Source organism: Micrasema longulum, unplaced genomic scaffold (genome assembly GCF_059751315.1).
Source record: "Micrasema longulum isolate JH-2025_06_02 unplaced genomic scaffold, ASM5975131v1 h1tg000311l, whole genome shotgun sequence".
Lineage (NCBI taxonomy): Eukaryota > Metazoa > Arthropoda > Insecta > Trichoptera > Brachycentridae > Micrasema > Micrasema longulum.
The window spans coordinates 255,053-274,471 of record NW_028277515.1 but is presented as its reverse complement, the minus strand read 5'-3'; the positions used below and the strand labels follow the sequence as shown (position 1 = coordinate 274,471).

The following is a 19,419-nucleotide window of genomic DNA, read 5'->3' as shown; positions in this document are numbered from 1 at the left end:
TATAAAATACATTATTTACTGCCTTAGAACGGGGAAGCTATCCCTAGTTAGGCAGTTTAGATGAACCACCAACAAAAAAAAAAAATACGAAAGGGACAAGGTGACAAATAATGAGGAATAATATAAAAATGTGTGTAGGAAGGGCGGAAATTAGTAGGTAGGTACTCGTATATATTATTATTTTTAAAGAAGGATGTAAAATATAAATAATACTTACAGTGGTCGATTATTAAAAAAACAACTTTTATTACAAAAATATGTTTTTTGTAATATGCATTTTATTTATAAAACTCTTAATTATTTTCTCTTTGATCGATAACATAAGAATATGTATGCTATGAAATGAAATGTTAGATAAAGAGTGAGCATGGCAAATATATCCCTCCAGAGATTTTCGTCAGAGAAACTGTACATCTCTAGAACTTGTTCACCGTCACGTAAACAGGGCAGATCCGGATTTGTTGTCTCGCAAGCTGTAAAAATATTATTTCACATTATCTTTTTAAAACAAAAGAAATCAGAACTAGCCTCTCGATAGCAAGAAGAAGTAATACATTAAAATAATCTTCTTCGAAAGTTCTGTGCCAATATTTCAAAATTAAATTACAAAAAAAACAGTTTCAGAATGCGACATCGGCAGTTACGTTATACTTTGTGTAGTCTGTGCATATTATTATTGTTATTTATTTGAATGAATCACTTACTAATATTTGTAATTCCTTGCCATTGAATAATCGTCAAAGCCTCATTTGAGTACATAAGCCAAGACAGGAAGCGTACCCAAGAGACGTATTTAGGCAGTGAACTGAAATAATAAAATAAATTAGTCCTTTCTTTTAATAAATGAAATTGGCCATTGTAAATGAATTTGTTTGTCTCACCTCAATTGAACAAAAAGCCCCGACGTTATCATGAGAGTGTAATCAAATGGTATTAAATAAGCCATTCCTAAGGCAACCGACTCGAATGCGCAGGAAAACATGCAGCCTAAAGAACCAAAAACAATCATTTATTATTTTGTAAATTTTTGGATCAGTATTATTTTGAGGTACTGAAGACGAGATTAATTCATCGATGGATAAGTTGTTCTTTGGTAATAACCAGCAGAATTATTGTGCAAAATGTTGTCCCTTCTTGTACGCCTAAATCAGTAGAAATTTTAATAGAGATTTTTAAATTTTTTTTAAAACCAACTTAACTTCTATATTTTATTACTTTATATTATTTTTTTTATATTTATGTTGTTAATACCCTCATATTTTTATTTTTATTTTTGTACCAACTATACTTCTTAACACTGTTCCTATCTTTTATTTCTTTATATTGTATTTTTTAAAAAAATGTTGTTTATATACTCATGTTCTTTTTTTTATACCAACTATATTGTATTTTTTAAACTTAATGTTGTTTGTTTACTCATATTTTATACATCTTTCATATATGTAAAAGTCTTATGGGCGTAAAAAATTAATAAAATAAAATAAAAATAAAATAAAACCAATTTTAGATTTGCTTAGATCTCATCAAAGTCAAGATATTTTTGGTTTCTGCAAAAATAAGCAAAATGTATTAACTTTGAATTACGATATGGTCCATCATCATAATAATCACTCCCTTTCCGCTCCTAATAGTGCATAGAGCACTGATTAGTGCACAAATCACAGCGTATCTTTATCATTTTTGTTTCATGAAGGTAAGATGATCAGTCTTACGCTTCAGGTGCCAGTCCAGGGACCATGAAATATTTTAGTGTGAAAACACCCTTTTAAATAAATATTTTATGTCAGCCATGTCGGGAATCGAACCCGAGACCTCTCGCATGGTGGGCAAACGTGCTGACCATTCAACCACGAGGCCGACATGGTCCGAATTATTCCGACATTAAAGTGCATCGAATGTTTACCCTGTAGAATTTCTGTAATAAAAGTAAGGGAGACTCGGAAAATACTCGTATTAAATAAAAAATAACCAAAGTCTTTCATTTTAATAAAAACCCAATTTAACATATCTACCAAATATGTATACATTATTTTTAATTTTATAGATAAATCAGTGATAATTCGCTACTAATGTGCAACATTGCAGGTTTAGAAGATTTCGCATTAGCGTATAGAATGCGAAATAAAGTATTAAAAAAAAAATATATATATATTTTTACCACAAGCTGTTGAAACATTCATGACCATCGTAGCTATGATCATCGTCATAGAAAATGCATAAAATGTTGCTCTTAATCCCGCAAGCCAATATGCGATCAATGCGAAAATTACTGGTTCAATCACCAAACCTGGAAACTTCAAATTGTTTATTAATTAAAATGCGTTATTAAGTAACTCAGGATACATGTATTGATTCTAATAGTAATCAATATATTACAACCGAAATTGATAACATTAGGCATACAGGTCTCATGAAATGTCTGAAGGTGTTTTTATGCCATCTCATTCGTAATATATATAACCTATAAACTCTAACTAAAGTATACTTTCAGAGGGGATAAAATCCAGTATTCTGCCGTCTAGAGCTTAAACCGCCGCAGCTCGTATTTTGTCGTTTTTGAGTTATTTATTGATTCGTAATCAACATTTAATTAGCTATAAGAGTAAAGTGTTTCCAACTCTTTTTCGATATGACAACTGGAAAATTTTAAATTGAATATCTACCCATGCAGTAACATCAAATACATAACTAAAGCAACAAAAAAAAAGATTAACAACTCTACATTTAGTCTACCCAATGCGTTATAATTCAATATCATTTTTAAAGGGATATAGACATACCAGCGAAATAACTTTGGCGATGTAGTAGAGACTACAGGAGTAAAGTCCGGAGCGATATTCTCTGAGGAATAATGGAAACTCCTGGGGGAACAGAGCTAACGTAGAATACATAGGAGTAAAAGTGTTTTCAGATATCAGAATAAATAAAGCACCCTGAACAGACTGGATACCAGATTGTGTAAAGGAATTTGTTCCCAAGTAGCATAATCCTGCTGTTATAGCTATCAACTGCAACAAACAATACACATTTTATTAAATCTATTTACAATAGTACACTCAAATCTTTCTTTGTGAGGATGCATTTTGCGGAAAATTGCTCAAAAAGTTAAAATGAATTTAAAAAATCTCATTTTGTTTGAAACGGCAATTTTAAATATACCCAGAATCGCAAAAAAAAAGTTTAGAAAGGTTAAGAAAATAATACGGCATGTAAAATTTTCATTTTATTAGAAAATAACATTTTTGTTTACATATTGTTTTAGCAACATTTAAAGGATGTCTGGGCTGGTATTCCGAACGCGTTTACAGCGCGCTATAATGCGTACTTAGTACGTAAAAACGCGCTATACCGCGCTATAATTGCGTTTGGAATACCAGCCCTGGTACATCTAGACAAATAGTATTATCAGAAATCAACTAGAGAAATAATAATTATTAATGTATGATAATCTTTGCTGCAATTTGTTTTTATTTTAATTTTATTTTATCTTTATTTATTAAGGAAAAACAACAGTTGTTATATAATAATACAAAATATAAAAAAATAGTACATACATACTGTTAAAGTTTTTCACAAATATAATGAAAGAACATGTTACACAGTAAAGAGAAAAATAATATATTATACAAGACAGGAGAAAAAAAAAAAAGCTCGTAAGAAGGTTAAGGGATGAGGAAATAGAGTGGAGGAGTGGAGGAGAGGGATTTTCATAATATAGTTGACCAATTCAAAATTTTGATGTTATAATAAAATTAAATATCAAAATTTTGAATTATATCAAATTTTGAAAATTTTGAATAATTAAAGGAACATAAACTTATTACACACTGGCAAATGTTTCATTTTACAGTGTTTCAAAAAGTTTTTTTCTGACGTCACAAAATTTTGCATTAAAAATATCTAAATAGGGACAAAGTAAATTAAATTTGGAGCAGCTACGATAAATAAACGAGTTTTGAACATTTTTTTTTTTTGGAAATTAATTATAAAAAAATGAACTTTTCGTGTAGACTTTACGCGACAAATCGATAAAATTGCTTAAAATTTTGAAGAGGAAAGACAGATCAGAAATGCTTCTACGTTTAGTAAGGGAAGTTAAACTATGAAAGGAAGAAGAGCCTTCACAAGAGTCAATATATGTAAGAGATTTACGATCTAGAAGTTTAAGGAATATATACTGTATTTTATCTAGTTGTAATATATAAATTGTATGTCGAGGATTCCACACAACAGATGCAAACTCAAGATGGCTGCGAACGTATGCATTATATAAGATTTTGAGGGATGCGGTTGTTTTGAATGGTCGAGTGGTGCGTATAATAAAGCCCAGATTTCTGTAAGCCTTATTTATAGACGCCTGAATATGGGAATCAAATAAGAGTTTCGCATCCATAATCACACCTAAATCTCTCAGCTCGTTTTTCCGGACAAGACAATTACCGTTAATTTCATAATTGAAAATAATTTTATTTTTGTTTCTAGTGAACGAAATAACGATGGCTCGAAATCGCTCTCATCTCCTGAAGAAATAGTACAGGCAGATGTAAACAATAGTTCTTCACGGTTAGAATCTAATATAATTAGTAATCAAAATTTAATCGGATTTTCTTGTGTCTCCGGAAGACCAAAAGATTTCCATATCTACCAATGACACTTTGCAATAAACATATCTAAACAATCACTGCATTTGTACGTAAAGTATGTTAACAACACTTTGCTACTTTGGGTAATTACTTTTTTGTATTGCGTAAAAAAAACACATAACTTCGAAATCGCACAAAAAAAGATTTGAGTGTGTTAGTAATACAATTATTAAATAGCATTAACTATATTCATAAAATAAAACCAATAACCACTAAAATACATAAAAACGCAAATCATATTAAACAACTTACAATTTTCTGAATAACCCTTATAGCTTGTATCGAAGGATCCCTCACAACCTGAAGAAGACTTCTGTAAGTTAGGCAATAAAGTTTCGTCCACCAGAATGCATTTTTGAAATCACTTTTTTTTTTAGTATAGCAATCCTGAAACCAAGTTTATTATTATCATAATGGAAAACTTATATAGCGCCATTTTCGTAATATAATACCTCAAGGGCGCTTTATGTAGTTATTCTATAGGTGAATAAACTTAATTGAAGCTTTTGAATTTGGAATTTAATTAAAACAATTTGTTTTGTTGTCACATGCTACGGATTTATTCAAATAATTTAGAGAACAAGTGGGTTTTAAGTTTTTTCCGAAACATCACTTCACTTTCACAGCCTTGCACCTTTGCTGGGAGAGCATTCCATGCCATAGGGCCTGCGACCGCAAATGCGCGTTCACTAAATTTAGTGCGCTGTTTGATTAGAGGTATAATAACGTTTTCTCTCGCCGTAGACGTAGCTGATCTAAGCGTGAGACGCCTGTCAGCTAGTTCATTTGGAATGCATAGTTCCCTTAAGCTAGGGTTTCCTAGGACAGCGGTGCCCGTATCTTAACGGCCGTAGTGAACGGTGATGCGGTGGACAGCCGTCGTAGTGGTGACTAGAGAGTGGTTTTATTTTTTAACGGTGTTATCAACACCATTTTTATAGGAAACCACTCTCTAGTCACCGTTACGACGGCTGTCAACCGCATCAATGTTCACTACGGCCGTTAAAATACGGGCACCGCTGTCCTAGGAAACCCGAGCTTTAGATATTGCGGAGCAGAGTTGTGCAGTAATTTATACATAAGCCAACAGAGTTTGTGGAAAACGTAGCCAGTGCAATTCTCGAAGTAGCGGAGTGATATGACTGAACTTAGAGATTTCGAAAATAAGTCTCGCTGCAGCATTCAATTCAGCCTTTACTTATAATTATCATTCGATATAATTAAATGATTCAGGTTGGTACCAATTGGATACCAAAAACGTTTTACTCCGATCTTTTTAAACAATTTTTAAATTTTTGATACTTCTAATTGATGGCTGGAGTAATGACTATAGAGCTGGTCCGCGATTATAATGGGAAGCGATATAAGGACGTCATACCTTCACCATGACGTTATAGTTAAAGATAAATTATCTCGAGCGATAACGAAGATACACTACCGATCCCATACCTGTACCCAGGTTTTGGGTAAGTACATCGATATGTAACAAGGGGAAGCGTTCGTCACGGTGCATATATCTACGCACTAAAGTGACATAGCTTCATTATGACGTCATATAAAATTAGTATTTGAAGCACTGGCCTTGTGATTTTCTAGTTATATTTTATACATTAAAAATATTTCATTATTCGATTGTCTTTTTATTATTGACTTTTTAACTGCTACTGAATGGATTATATAATTTTTAGGTTTAACTTTTTTTTTCATAATTTTTAGTTACAAGAAACGTGACTACGATTTTTCAAAATTTAGAATAGTTAAACCAAATAGGTACGTTTATATTTTAAATTTTGTAATTGGCAATAAATTGTGCAGTATAAAAATAAAATATTTTTTCGCTCTTATTGTCAGTTGACAAATTATTTATTTGTTCGATCGAGAAAATAATGAAACTCTGAAACCGGGAAAATGGAAAAAAATCGTTTGAAATATTATTTAATTCATGTATTGTTTATATCATTTTTAAAAGTTGGAACATAACAACATAAACTTTATGTCAATACGTTTGTTTTTATACAAAAAAGTATTATAAAACAATTTCTATGTCAAACAATGATTCTATCTAATTTTTAACAAGAGAATTACTGTAAATATGGGTAGATTTTAATTTTTAACAGGAGAATTAGAGGAGGGAGGATGACAAAAAAAAGATGCAGCACTGCTTCTACAAGTTGTAAATCGGAAAATGGCTGCTAAGGACAGGCGCAGTAGGAGGTAAAAGTTGAAGGAGGCTTAGCCACGATTTGGGCTGTAGCGCCATCGAAGAAGAAGAAGATGTGTAGTTTTGAAAAACCACACTTTCAATTGTTTTCTCTCCGTAAAACTTGGAATCCCCGTGCACTAATGCCTAAGCAGCTATTAATTTAATCACATGGCTACTTATATTATCAATATACTTTATATTTGTATTAGATTAATTAATTAATGTGTACCTCCGCTGTTTTCATGATGTGAAATTCCAACTGAACAACGACCTCCAATTCTTTGGCTGCATCACTCACAGCAAACTGGTCACATATCCTCCTTACTGCAGCTCGAGATGCATCTTCAGCTCCCGGGGTGGGTGCCAAGGTTCTTATAAAGAAATCTGCAGGATTATAGTTCTTTGGACACGTGTAACCATGGCTAAAAAACAATTATATAAAAAGTACATTCTTACGGTTTTATAAACAAAATTGTAACCCACCAAGGAATGGAATTAAATATGTTATGATGCATACCGGGTATTTTCAACATTACGTTCGTTTCGTAGAAGAAGGAACCCACATATTTTAAAATCTATTGCCTAATATATTATAATACGAGGCATATTCAGAAAGTAAGAGTACTCAATTATTGTATTAAAAAAAATAATTATAAAAAACAAATTACAGTACATTGTTTGAAGATATATTTCTTATTTTTCCACGTAGTCGCCTTTCCGTTCTATGCAAGCCGTAAGTCGAGGCACACGCTTTTTTATGCCCTCCTCATAGAACTCTCCCGTCATCTCCTTCGTCCACTTCAAGACCACTTGTTTCACTTCCCCATTGGTTAGATTTTTTTCCACCTATGTGAGTTCTCAGGAAGGTGAAAAGATGAAAATATGAAGGCGCTAAGTCAACGGAGTATGCAGGGTGGTTCAAAATTTCCCAACCAAACGAGTTCAAACTCGCGAGCGCTAGCCACCCGTTTCAATTTGTCCTGCTCTGTCAGTAGTTTTATGACCCATCTTGAGCACAATTTTCGATATTCCCCCGTTTCTGTCATTGTTTTGTATAACAGAGATCTGGAAATTTGTGGAAAAATAGCAGACATTTCATATACTGTCAATCGTCGATTTTTTGCACCAATTCATCGGTCACAATTAAAGGTCTTCCGCTCATTTGCTCGTCGTGAATATTCGTTCTTCCTTCATTAAACTCACGACATCGCTTAAATACGTTTGTTTGGTTTATAGCACCTTCGCCATAAACAGTTTTGATCCGTGCAAAAATTTCAGTCGGAGTTTTTTCTTCCGCGAGATGAAACCTTATGATATCGCGCACCTCGCACTTCGCGGGATTTCTAATTAAAATCTTTCACTGAAACGAACACTTCGAGGCAAATTTTGGTACCAATGAGGGTCGTCGGTGCTCGTTGTGTTCAGGAGACCCCCCACTACCAATCAGGGTTGTCACCTTTTCGAAAAAAATTCTCACAGCATGAGAGTCAAACAGTACTCTTACTTCCTGGATATGCCTCGTATATCACAAAAAGGTTATAATTTTATTATCTATAAATTACATGCATTGCAAATACTAGCACTACCTTTCGAAGAATTCTAGAGCATTCCTCGAGCTTCCATTGAATGCAATTCTTCCATCAGCCACCAAGATAATCTGATCGAACATAGTAAATATTTCTGATGAAGGTTGATGGATGGTGCATATGATAGTCCGCCCATTGGTGGCCAATATGTTCATTATATTAACTAACTTCTGCGCAGAAAACGAATCTAACCCCGTTGTGGGTTCATCACAAAACAAAAGCATCGGGTTTGTCAACAACTGAAAATATAAAAACATTTCAAAGATTTAAATTTTACAGTAGTATATCGACAAATACTCGCCTTTTTATATTCCAATGCTGTTTGTCTTTGATGCAACTCTAAATAATCATCATCATCTCCCTTTCCGCACCCAGTGGTGCATAGGGCACTGCATTGGTAAACCATATGCAGCGTAGTTTGAACATTGGATACATGAAGGTAAGGTGATCAGTCTTACGTCTCAGATGACAGCTTAGAAACAGTTCAAAAAACCTTCGAAATCAATATTTTACATCCACTCTGCCTGGAATCGAACCCAGGACCTCACTGACGATGGGTGAAAGAAATAAATAAATGCATAAATACGTTGCTGGATAAACAATTTTGCCGATTTGCTATCGATACTCAGACATATAAGAAACATTCACATTCTATCACTTCTTCATAATATTTTGAATAATTCCACATGGGGATGTGGAAACTGGGGAGTTTATCTCAAAGAGATCTTTACATGTAACCTATATCGAAACATGGAATATCTCTTCGTTCTAGTAACGAGAGAAACCTTTTAATATCCATTCACCGCTCTAATTTTTTTTTGCCTCCTCTTGTACAGTAGAAGCTGATTGATTATGAAATAATCTTCCCACTAATGTTAGATTTTTAGTTAATTTTTGTTTCAAATTTTGTATAAAATTGTAAGATTCTGAGTAATTCAGTTCAGTTCAGTAGTTAATCATTCAATATGTTCAGTGAAAAAGCGTACAATTAAGTAAAATTAGATATACAATTACGTAAAATTAAATTATTCGCAAACATATTAGATACTGTGATGCCTAGAATATGTTCATGTGCTTGTAATTTTCTCAAATTGAACGGTATGGGTTGGTAGAAAGTAATTGCCTTGAGACAAATGCCCGCTCTTATATGTAGATAAATTGTATATGTATATGAAGTGTTAAATAAATAAATAAACTTTATACTCTAAAACAAAAATAAAATGAAAACAGTTGAAGTTAACTTACCTCTGTTGCAAAAGCGAGTCTCTTCTTTTCTCCCCCAGATAGCAGTTTGTCATCTCCATTGAGTCCTATGCGGGTGTTTCGCGCTCCATACAATCCGACTTGTCTCAGCAGCTCGCGCGCTCTTCGTAATCGCTCAACCCGACTACTTCGGCGATCCATCTTCAGTTGAGCCTAGAATAAAACAATATGATACTTCATGTACTCGATCAAACAGTCAAATGTATTTGAGGAACGGCGTATGCAGGTGAAAAATGTGTACTAATAATAACTGTAAAAAATATCTTATAATCCATTGCAAAAAAAAAACTATGTTCGAAACTTCAAAAAGAAACTAGAAAAAAACTGTAATTTTTCAAAATTGAATTCCGAATCGGTCAATAGTATTGTGAAAATCCCTTTCGCTTTATCTCCATTCTCAACCTTCTTGCAGTGATTTTCTTTTCTTACCTCGTATTATTTTTTCTTCTTACTATATACCATGTAATAATATTACACATGTTTGTTCCATCTAATCCATGAGGAAGTTCAGTGGTTTTTTTTTGTTTAAAGACTCAAATAATTATGTATTGCTGTGATTTAAAAAAAATGTATTATAACTTTGAAAATTCCCACCCAAACTTCGAAATTATAGCGCCCGTGACGTCATGAGTTCAGGTCGGTAAGTTTATCTGACATTTAAAATTTGAGCCCCGTAATCGTAAATACAAATAATTTATATCCGTTAAACGTCAAAACACGCTAAACGTTGAAAAATATGGCCACCTCCGAAATCGGAAATCTGTTGCCGATTGCCACGACAATATAACAACGCTATAGTTGATTGGTTATTATGAAAACGTTATCACATGAACCTGTGATGTTGCAAAGTAGTTCAGTTTTATTATTTTTTCATACATTTTTAAGAAAGTTTACCGTAAAATGACAAGCAATAATTTTTGAATTTGAACACGTTTTTTGTGATATAATGACGTGCTACAACTGGGTACATAACATAATAATTTGAAATGTGATCCGTTTTATAGTAATTAGATAAGAAATTTTACCATAAAAACTAAATGTTCTTCAACAGTAAGGCACCCGACAAAAAGATCCTCTTGGTGCATGAACCCACTCAGACGATGCATGTAAGGACCGAGGGGACGCCCATTCACCAAAATGTCTCCATCCACATTCAAGCCAACTTAAAAAAGTATATAAACAATAATCATTAGGAATTTTGGAAAAAGAAATAGAAAGTGAACTAAAACATATAATATAATAAATATATAATACCTACTAGAGAAAAAGTAAAGATCAGACTCCGATTTAGAAAGGAAGTTGCAAATTTCCATTTTATGCAAAGTGATAAAAAAAATATTGCTATAATATATATATATATTTTAATACATTCAGTAAAAAAATGGAATACTTAAGGTTGAACTTGCCAAAAAAGAGTCTGGTTCTTGTGTTTGGCAAGTTTACAAAATAACATAAAAAAGAAACAAAAAATGCAAAACAAAATAATAAAACAAATAAAATATTAAACAATTTTAAAAATTTAGAAAATATAACACTAAAAGATATTGAATAAAAACACAAAATTTATAAATACATGCACATATTAAACATACATCTCTTTTTTTCAAAATACAGTTAATGTTAATTATTATATTATTATAATATTATTATATTACTATAATATTATTATATTACTATAATATTATTATATTACTATAATATTATGTACAACAGAAAAACAATCTTTAGTGTAAGGATAACAATTTATAAATGATATGTATTAGATCAAGATTCAAATATTTTATTGTAAGTATCCTTTCAAGATTTTTAAAAACATTTATAGCCCAGTCAAATTAGACAAAAAAGGACTAACGTTCTAGGACAAGAATGTAACGTGTTATTTAAAAAAAAAAAAATATCTTTAATTTTGTATTAAAAATATGTTTCGATAGTAGTGATAGTTTCCGAGATTTATACGAACAACTGAAAAATGGTACCTTTAAACCCCCCTCCCTCCTCGAGCTCACACCCCGTCCCTTGGGTACTTTTCACACACAACCCAAGTCTAAGCGTTCAAGATCATTTCCAAAACTCTACGATTTTTTTCACTCTATTTGTCTAATTTGGACAAATGGTCTATTAATGATTCGCCGAGTAACATATTTTTTGGTTAAACGAACAAATTAGTTTAAACAGGTTCATTAAAGTAGATTCGGTTCGTTTGTTTACCTGGATTTCTGTAGGCGAGTGCGTTCATCAATGTGGTTTTTCCTGCACCACTGAAAGTAAGAAAACAAAGTTTAATACAAAAATGTGCGGCCTATGTGTGCATTGTTGTGTATTTTTGTGAATAAAATGACCCTCAGATATGTTTTGTGATTTAAATAACTCCCACAAGTATAGTTGGAAATAGATGGATTTTTTCCATCACTTTGTTTTGATGCAATTACAAAATATGGTGCAACATAATTCTGACCAAGCACCTACCTGTTTACCTTTCATATGTAGATTTCAATTTAAACTTAAACACAACAACGACTTAACTTACCACTTGAAAAATTACGTTGGAGAAAATTTTTTAATTAACCTGAACAAGCACACAATGACAAGTCTAACCAGACATAACATGACTATAGTCCTTAAAATGTAACATGATTAGAATGGCAGTTGTCAGAAAAAGTGACGACATAACTTTGTAGTAACGTCAAAGAAGTAAAAATATACGTAACGGCATAGTAATAATAATACTTTGAATAATTAAATTAAAAATACTAATACTACTTCCATTACGCAATTTCCCCGCAGGGGTAGGCAGAGAGGATTTCTAGTTTTTTAAACGTTTATACGTCTTGTCCTTCATGCCCTTTAATTGTGTCAACTTTTGATATGACCCGACTTGGGATATTGGTTTATCATGCCACATCTTTCTTTGTCGTTCTCGTTCGAAGTTACCATACATTCACGGCCTCTGCATTGTGGACTAGCCGTCAGCGCGTTTTCCTACCTCGGATTCGATTAAGTACCGATATGGTTAACAACAAACCTGAAAAATAAATGCATTGAACGGCCATGAAAATTTATGAGTTTTAATGTATTTTTACACTAGAATATTTAATAGTTCCTGGACCGGTAGCTGAAGCGTAAAATATTGTTTACACGTGGACAATACTATATACAGGACAATATTGACTTGTCCCAGTTCTGTGAACAGCCTCGGCCTCAGCCTCAGAACGAGAGCAAAATATAGTATATATGGAATAAGATGGATATATGGCGAACGAACGAACTTACGAAACGAAATTGTGACAGAATAAGCCTGCAGAAAGCTGGAACAGTACGAAAATTCGGCTGCAGTTCACACGAGAGCGACGGGAAAATGAACACACGACGGCGTTAATCACAAGCGAGTTCACGAAAAATATTGTTTATTTTATACCAAGATGTGTTGGAAATTTTAAATAAAGAACTAAACAATAAAAAATCTTTTTTCTGTCTCGCGCGGTGGTGGAGAAAATCATTGTTCCGCTGAGTTAGCCTGCCGTCTATCTCCGTGATAATGTCTCGGAACAATGTTCTGTCCTACAAATCGCTTAGTCCCGGGACAAAACAATATTGTGTTGTCCACGTGTAAACGGTCTTTAAGACTGACCGCAAGTGATTAAACAAGAATGATTGAAATGCCGAACCTTCTTCTAGTGGAACGGAAGGCCTGTTGACTACTGTCAATAGGCCGGCTTCTCCTGAGGAGTTTTGAGTGGTTTCCTCTCCACAAAAACAAGAATGATTGAGATTTTCTGCTTTTGGTATATTTATTTAGTGGCCTATGCGCCGTTCAGCTCGTATAAAGACATTACGACGATGATGATATCGATAATATTATATTTTTAATACAATATTTGGAATCTGGTATTACTTTCAAGGAATTTGATATTAATAAGGTCAATGTATAAGAAAATATAGGAGGTAGAATTTCCTTCATTTTACATCTTGCATCCATAATAGTTTCTACTTACGAGTACATTTCCCACTGGCGTATGCACAATTGCACAAGTAGGTAATATGATCAATTAATTATACTTGATGAATATTTCAGTTTGCATAAACTCGACACGAAGAGGATTACCAGATTGGAAGTAAATAATTATATTAATATATAATAGTAAAGATAAATTACCTTGATCCCATCAGTGCCACTAAGGATCCTGGCTTCACAGCACCAGTAACTGCATAAATAATAAATTACAATTATTCATGTATACCTTTAAATATTCGAAAACTAACAAGGTATATTAGCATATTTAGACGATACAAGATAATATTTTTATTATATTGATTCCTAACCATTTATAAAAGCACCTACGTACCTGTCGTACCTGATATATATTTGTACAAACATTTTATATCATATTATTATATTGTACAAACATTATATTCATATCTTAAGCATATCTGTGTCCAAATTTTAAAAGGCATTATTAAAAAAAGAATTATCAAGATGTGAAAATTTATAGCTACATTACAAAAAACAGTATATTATGTAAAAAAGATAAGAAATAGTTTACATGCTGCCAAAAAGATGTAGGATGTATGTAGATAAGATATAGTACGAGTATATCACACTAAGAGGATTCTTGGGTCGTAACATATTATCAGGTAGTTTTAACATCTAGTAAGTTTATTTATTATGTAAGTGTTAGTAAGGTAGCATAGATTTATAACTCGTTAATATTTAAAACAAAGGAAAGCGATTTTTCATAAGAAATACGTTATTTAAATTAATCGGATAGGTATTTTATATTCGTATAAAGTCGAAAATTAATAAGAACAATATTTATAAGAATGTATATTATATATATATATATAAGAATATAATTATGAATAATATTAACACTTTTTATCCCGAAGCCGTGTAAACACGTGATTACATAACCACGCGTTGTGTCCCGGTCCCGTGTTTTCTCGTGGTTTACCAGCTGTCTAATAAAATGCATTTTATTAACATCTAGTGACTTTTGTTAGTACTTTTTCGCTGCTGGTAAACCACGTGAAAACACGGGACCGGGACACAACGCGTGATTATTTTAATCACGTGTTTACACGGCTCCGGGATGCAAAGTACAAACAAAGGAGTAAGACCCTGAGTGTGTGCGAACATTGCAATGCGCAATGTGGCTGTCCATAAAGGCCAATGTTGGCAAAACTATCATACAAAATGTCTTATTAAAATGTTTCAAATAAATATGAGAAGTTTCAATTGATTTAACCTGGTATTTTCATAATAATTATGACACTTTTAAGAAACCCTTCACAAAGCATGAAATTTCACAAAAATGGGCCGGGCACAGGGTAAATTCTATGTGTATTTGACCGGTACTCAAAGTGTTAATAAGAACTAGTTGCTTCGAATGGATTCAAAAGAAAAAAGTTTCAGTTTAGTGAATATTATTATATTTTTGTAAAATTAGCAAAATACGATGCATTTTCTTACTTTTATCAACAAAAAAAATATATGCGGCAAAGATTCTTGAAAATGTACGAAAAATTTTATTTTTTTTAAAGTACTTCATGAAACGACGTCACTAGTTCATATGAATCAACTAATGATAAGAGAGTTGTGAAAGATTTCCGGATTACTTACCGTCAGCGAACGAATCGGCAGAACTGATCGAGAAGAAGCGGAAGAGAACTCGAGACGTCTCACATGGAGTGTATTCAGAAATACAAAACTTTTCAAAATCATAGCGCTCAAAATATGAATTAAAAATTGGCTTAGTTTAGTAGTTTATAAACAAATAAAATAACCAAATAAAACACTGAATTTCCTCATCGTGTACCTTATTTTTAATTGCGACGTCTTTTAAAACTAGCTTATATAAGATCATCAGCTAGACAAATGAATGCCTGGACTTTCATATTTTGCTCTGCAGTGAAATCTCACCATTGTTGACGATTCTCTTGAATCCAACCTCCGACCTCCGCTTGGCGTATACGCTAAGCTCTCTCCACACCAGGGTGGCTCCCTGTACTTCGGGGGACCACTGGGAATAGCTGCGAGTCAGGCGAGTTGAGCCTTCTAGCCCACATCCATACTGACTCTCCTAGTAACAAAAATAACAGAGTAAACAAATAATCATCATCATTTTTAGGTATAAAACGGTGCTTAGATACGGCATTGATTCACCACTTGCTTATATAGCGTATCTCAGTTATATGTAACACGAAGGAAAGATGATCAGCCTTACGTTTCAGATGACTCATATTACCCAACATTATCTTTTTATAAAATTCCTGACTTATCTGCCCTTCTTTTCCACGTCCGTTTCCCAAATTTCATTTCTATTATTTATTTATTTAAAGTGAATATTTATTGTTTTTTTTTTGGGAAACTAACAGTTCTGCCTACATATTTATAGTAAACAAACAGATTTAGTGTATAAACTCAGAACCAATAACAGATTTCCACAAAGTGTACAAAGTTAGTATATGAAATAATAATGCATATTATATAAATACACATAAGTTTATACACATAAAAATGTTATTTTCATGTATATATATGATTTCTATTGTATTACATAAGAGACATTTATTATTGATTTGTCATAAGTATTTGTCTTTTTTTGTTGGTTTGAAGAAAACAGATAATAAACCAAAGCAAACATTCGGCAATGTGGGTACAGCGTGCAAAAGTCAATCCAGAGACTATGAAATATTAAGTGAAATTTTACCATCCCAATAAATAATTCTTGTCGAAAATCGAACCCGAGGTCTAATGAATGGTAGACGAACGTTCTTGGCTACTTCACCAGAAGATGAAAGACGCGAGAGCGATGAAACCGGTAGGTCGTCAATAAAACTAAGAAGAATTTAAAGTGATTTATTTTCAAAATCGTAAACGGGTAAAATAATGACAGATATTTTTTGATTTTAATGAAAATGTAGGTCATAACGTGATTGTTTGCATAACTTAAATATTTGCATAGTGTAAGATACGTCTTATCACAAGTTTATCATGTTTTCTCACAATTTGTGATGAAGCTGCAATAAGACATTTTAATATGCTCACCGCCATTTTAAGTTTCAACAGAAATTATAAGAAGCTATTTGGAAAAAAAGCATAGTTTTTTAATGAGATGCTAAAAGCATAGAATATATTTTTTTTACCTCATGCGCTATGAATATGTCGTTGTATTAATTATCTTTATTATTTTATTTCCAGGGCCCCGATTATGAGACGGTAAAACTAATATCAATATTTATGTACGAAAGTCTGTATATTTGTATAAAAATTCTTGTAAATGTATCTTTGTCGGTAACTGGTAATTGAACATGTTTAGGAAAAAAAACTGTTAACATATTATATTAATCATACTGAAAACTTAATTTTACTTTATAGATAAAATTAAAGATAAATTTTAACTCCCCATCAGAATACGTACCCTGGACTAAGGTGACAATTTTATTCATTATTTGTTAATTCATTTACTCTAAAAGACACAGGTCCCAACTCAAATGCCTCCCCTCAAGGAAAATCTAGTCTTAAACCCCTATTTTGAAAATAGATATTGTCCTTGAGAACTTAATACGCTCTTCCAAAATATAATACACTCTCGGTGCAATAATGCCCCTGTGCTTAAGTCGTGCGGATTTTGGGTATTATATAAACAGTATTATTTATTTATATTAATAAACATTAGTCAGAATGAATGTTTGGAGTGTTCGTAACAAGTTAAAGACCCGCGGAGACCTAAGCATTTACAGTACTTATGATTTCTTATGAGTACTGCAAATATCTAGACTGACTTATTACTTTTCTATAAGATTATTCGTCTTTGTTGAGATATCTGTCTAAATAAATAATTATCTAAGAATTCTGCTTTAAATAAAGGTAGGTACATTTCAAATTTTAAATATTTACATTATTTTTATATCAGCTATGACATTGTAAACAATAATATTGGTAATGTGATGTATAGGTATTTATTTAGATATACGTACAAAATATTAATTTAAACAACTAGTCATACCTTAACTGATAAACCATGATAAACAATATATACAAAAATACTTTCGAAAACAAAACATTGTTATTAAATCCATCTCGTTTTATAAAATACTCGTTTTTTTAATGTGTTTTTGGTTCTTTTTTACCTGCCAGCGGGTATTAATTTGTTTTCTTTTTAAAAAAATCACTTTTAAACTAAACGTTCACATATACTACAAATTTAAATTCAAACTGCACACATAATATATCAAATACATAGAATTAACTCACCTCAGAGTCTCGAGCAGTAAGTGCAACAGTAGTTGTGTTTATTAAAGATCTGTGATTAGTAAATGAATTTCCATTTTGATGCAGCATCGATAAATTTTCCTGAACCATTTTCGAAAACCGTATTGTAATTCAAACTAAACGCTTAAAACTTTTCATTTTTAAATTGGTCTCACAATTAAATTTTATGAACACTTTTTGAAGTTCCACTATGAGAGTTCACATCGATGTTAAGTTGAATGTTCTTACTTTAGTTTAAAACTTTGCGTCTGATAGAAACGTCAGCTTTTGTCTCTGCCGGTATTCGTGTGTCCAGTCAGGGAAGGGGGAGAGAAGCGAGAAGTGGGGGTAAGGAGGAAGAAGTGGGGGTAGTAGAGGAAGCCACACAGTGGTTCCAGTAGCTATATTTTCCCGTCGAAGACCTAAAACTTGGGGTATCGAATTTGAGGAAGTATTATATTGATTGCGTACAAATTAAGCTCGTTTACAGACACTTACACAGAACCCACTGCAGACAATGAATGTAAAATATTTTACTTTAAGTATTTTTTTGTTATTTTTTTTTTCGAAAATAGCAATTTTTACATAAAATGCATACGGAATATGAAAATAAGAGCAGATTAAATTGTGAAAAAAGTCCATTTGCATTTTCCACAGTTAATAGTTCTTAGTAATCAAATTAAATTAATAATTTAAATAATTCAGGGTTCCTTGTATAAAATAAATATGAACATATTTTATTCATGACTTCATCAATAAAATATATTGTTTTTCGTATACCTCCGTCTCCAGGCGATTTAAGTATACAGTTCTTTGTGTGAATCCTGTAATTTTAATTGAGTGTACCCACGCGCATCTGGTTTTTTTATTTGGATACATATAGTAATATTCATAAGAAAATGTACTAAAATGTCAGCAAAAAAATCGTAAAAAAACATTAAATCGAACCAGGACATTAGTCGAATGTTTTAGGCCAATGTCGAAAAAAATTGAGTATTCGATTCCTGGCAATATCAAGATTAAATAATTTTTATACGGTAGTTTTCTTCTTATCAACCCGTTTCTCTCCACTGCTGGATATAGGCCTATTCAAATTTTTTACATTATTTTCCGTTCTAAGCACTCTGTTTCCATCCATCTCCCACGACTTCGACATTATCGTCAGTCCATCTCCTCTGCGGTCTGCCTACTTTCCTTTTATTTTAGTGGGGTCTCCAATTTCGAATTCAATTTACTAATCTAGCTAAACAAATTACCCCAGGGCCCCGAATACAATGGGAAGTTAACATATAAATAATAAGGAATAAATCTTATTTAATAAAAACACACGTACAACTTATTTTTTATTGCATTGTATCCTGTATTTTTTTTTTAAAACTATTTAAAAATATGTATTACATCTTAATAAATAAATCTATTTTGTGTAATTCTATAATTGAAGGGTTATATTATATATGCATGTAAAATTGTATC

At 32.2% G+C, this 19,419-nt stretch overlaps 1 protein-coding gene across 1 annotated transcript; it reads right to left on the bottom strand.

The window, feature by feature from the left end:
• Nucleotides 1-222: 222 nt before the first annotated feature.
• On the bottom strand, nucleotides 223-18,260 carry st (ATP-binding cassette transporter scarlet). Its single transcript, XM_088224827.1, has 14 exons — nucleotides 17,950-18,260; nucleotides 15,613-15,772; nucleotides 13,849-13,897; nucleotides 11,904-11,953; nucleotides 10,721-10,857; nucleotides 9,678-9,848; nucleotides 8,433-8,671; nucleotides 7,076-7,268; nucleotides 4,896-5,030; nucleotides 2,781-3,008; nucleotides 2,159-2,294; nucleotides 882-987; nucleotides 705-805; nucleotides 223-473 (listed from the first exon to the last, which is right to left on the bottom strand). Exons 1-14 carry the CDS (start codon nucleotides 18,055-18,057, stop codon nucleotides 298-300), a joined length of 1,989 nt encoding a protein of 662 aa, XP_088080953.1. The 5' UTR covers nucleotides 18,058-18,260; the 3' UTR covers nucleotides 223-297.
• Nucleotides 18,261-19,419: the final 1,159 nt, after the last annotated feature.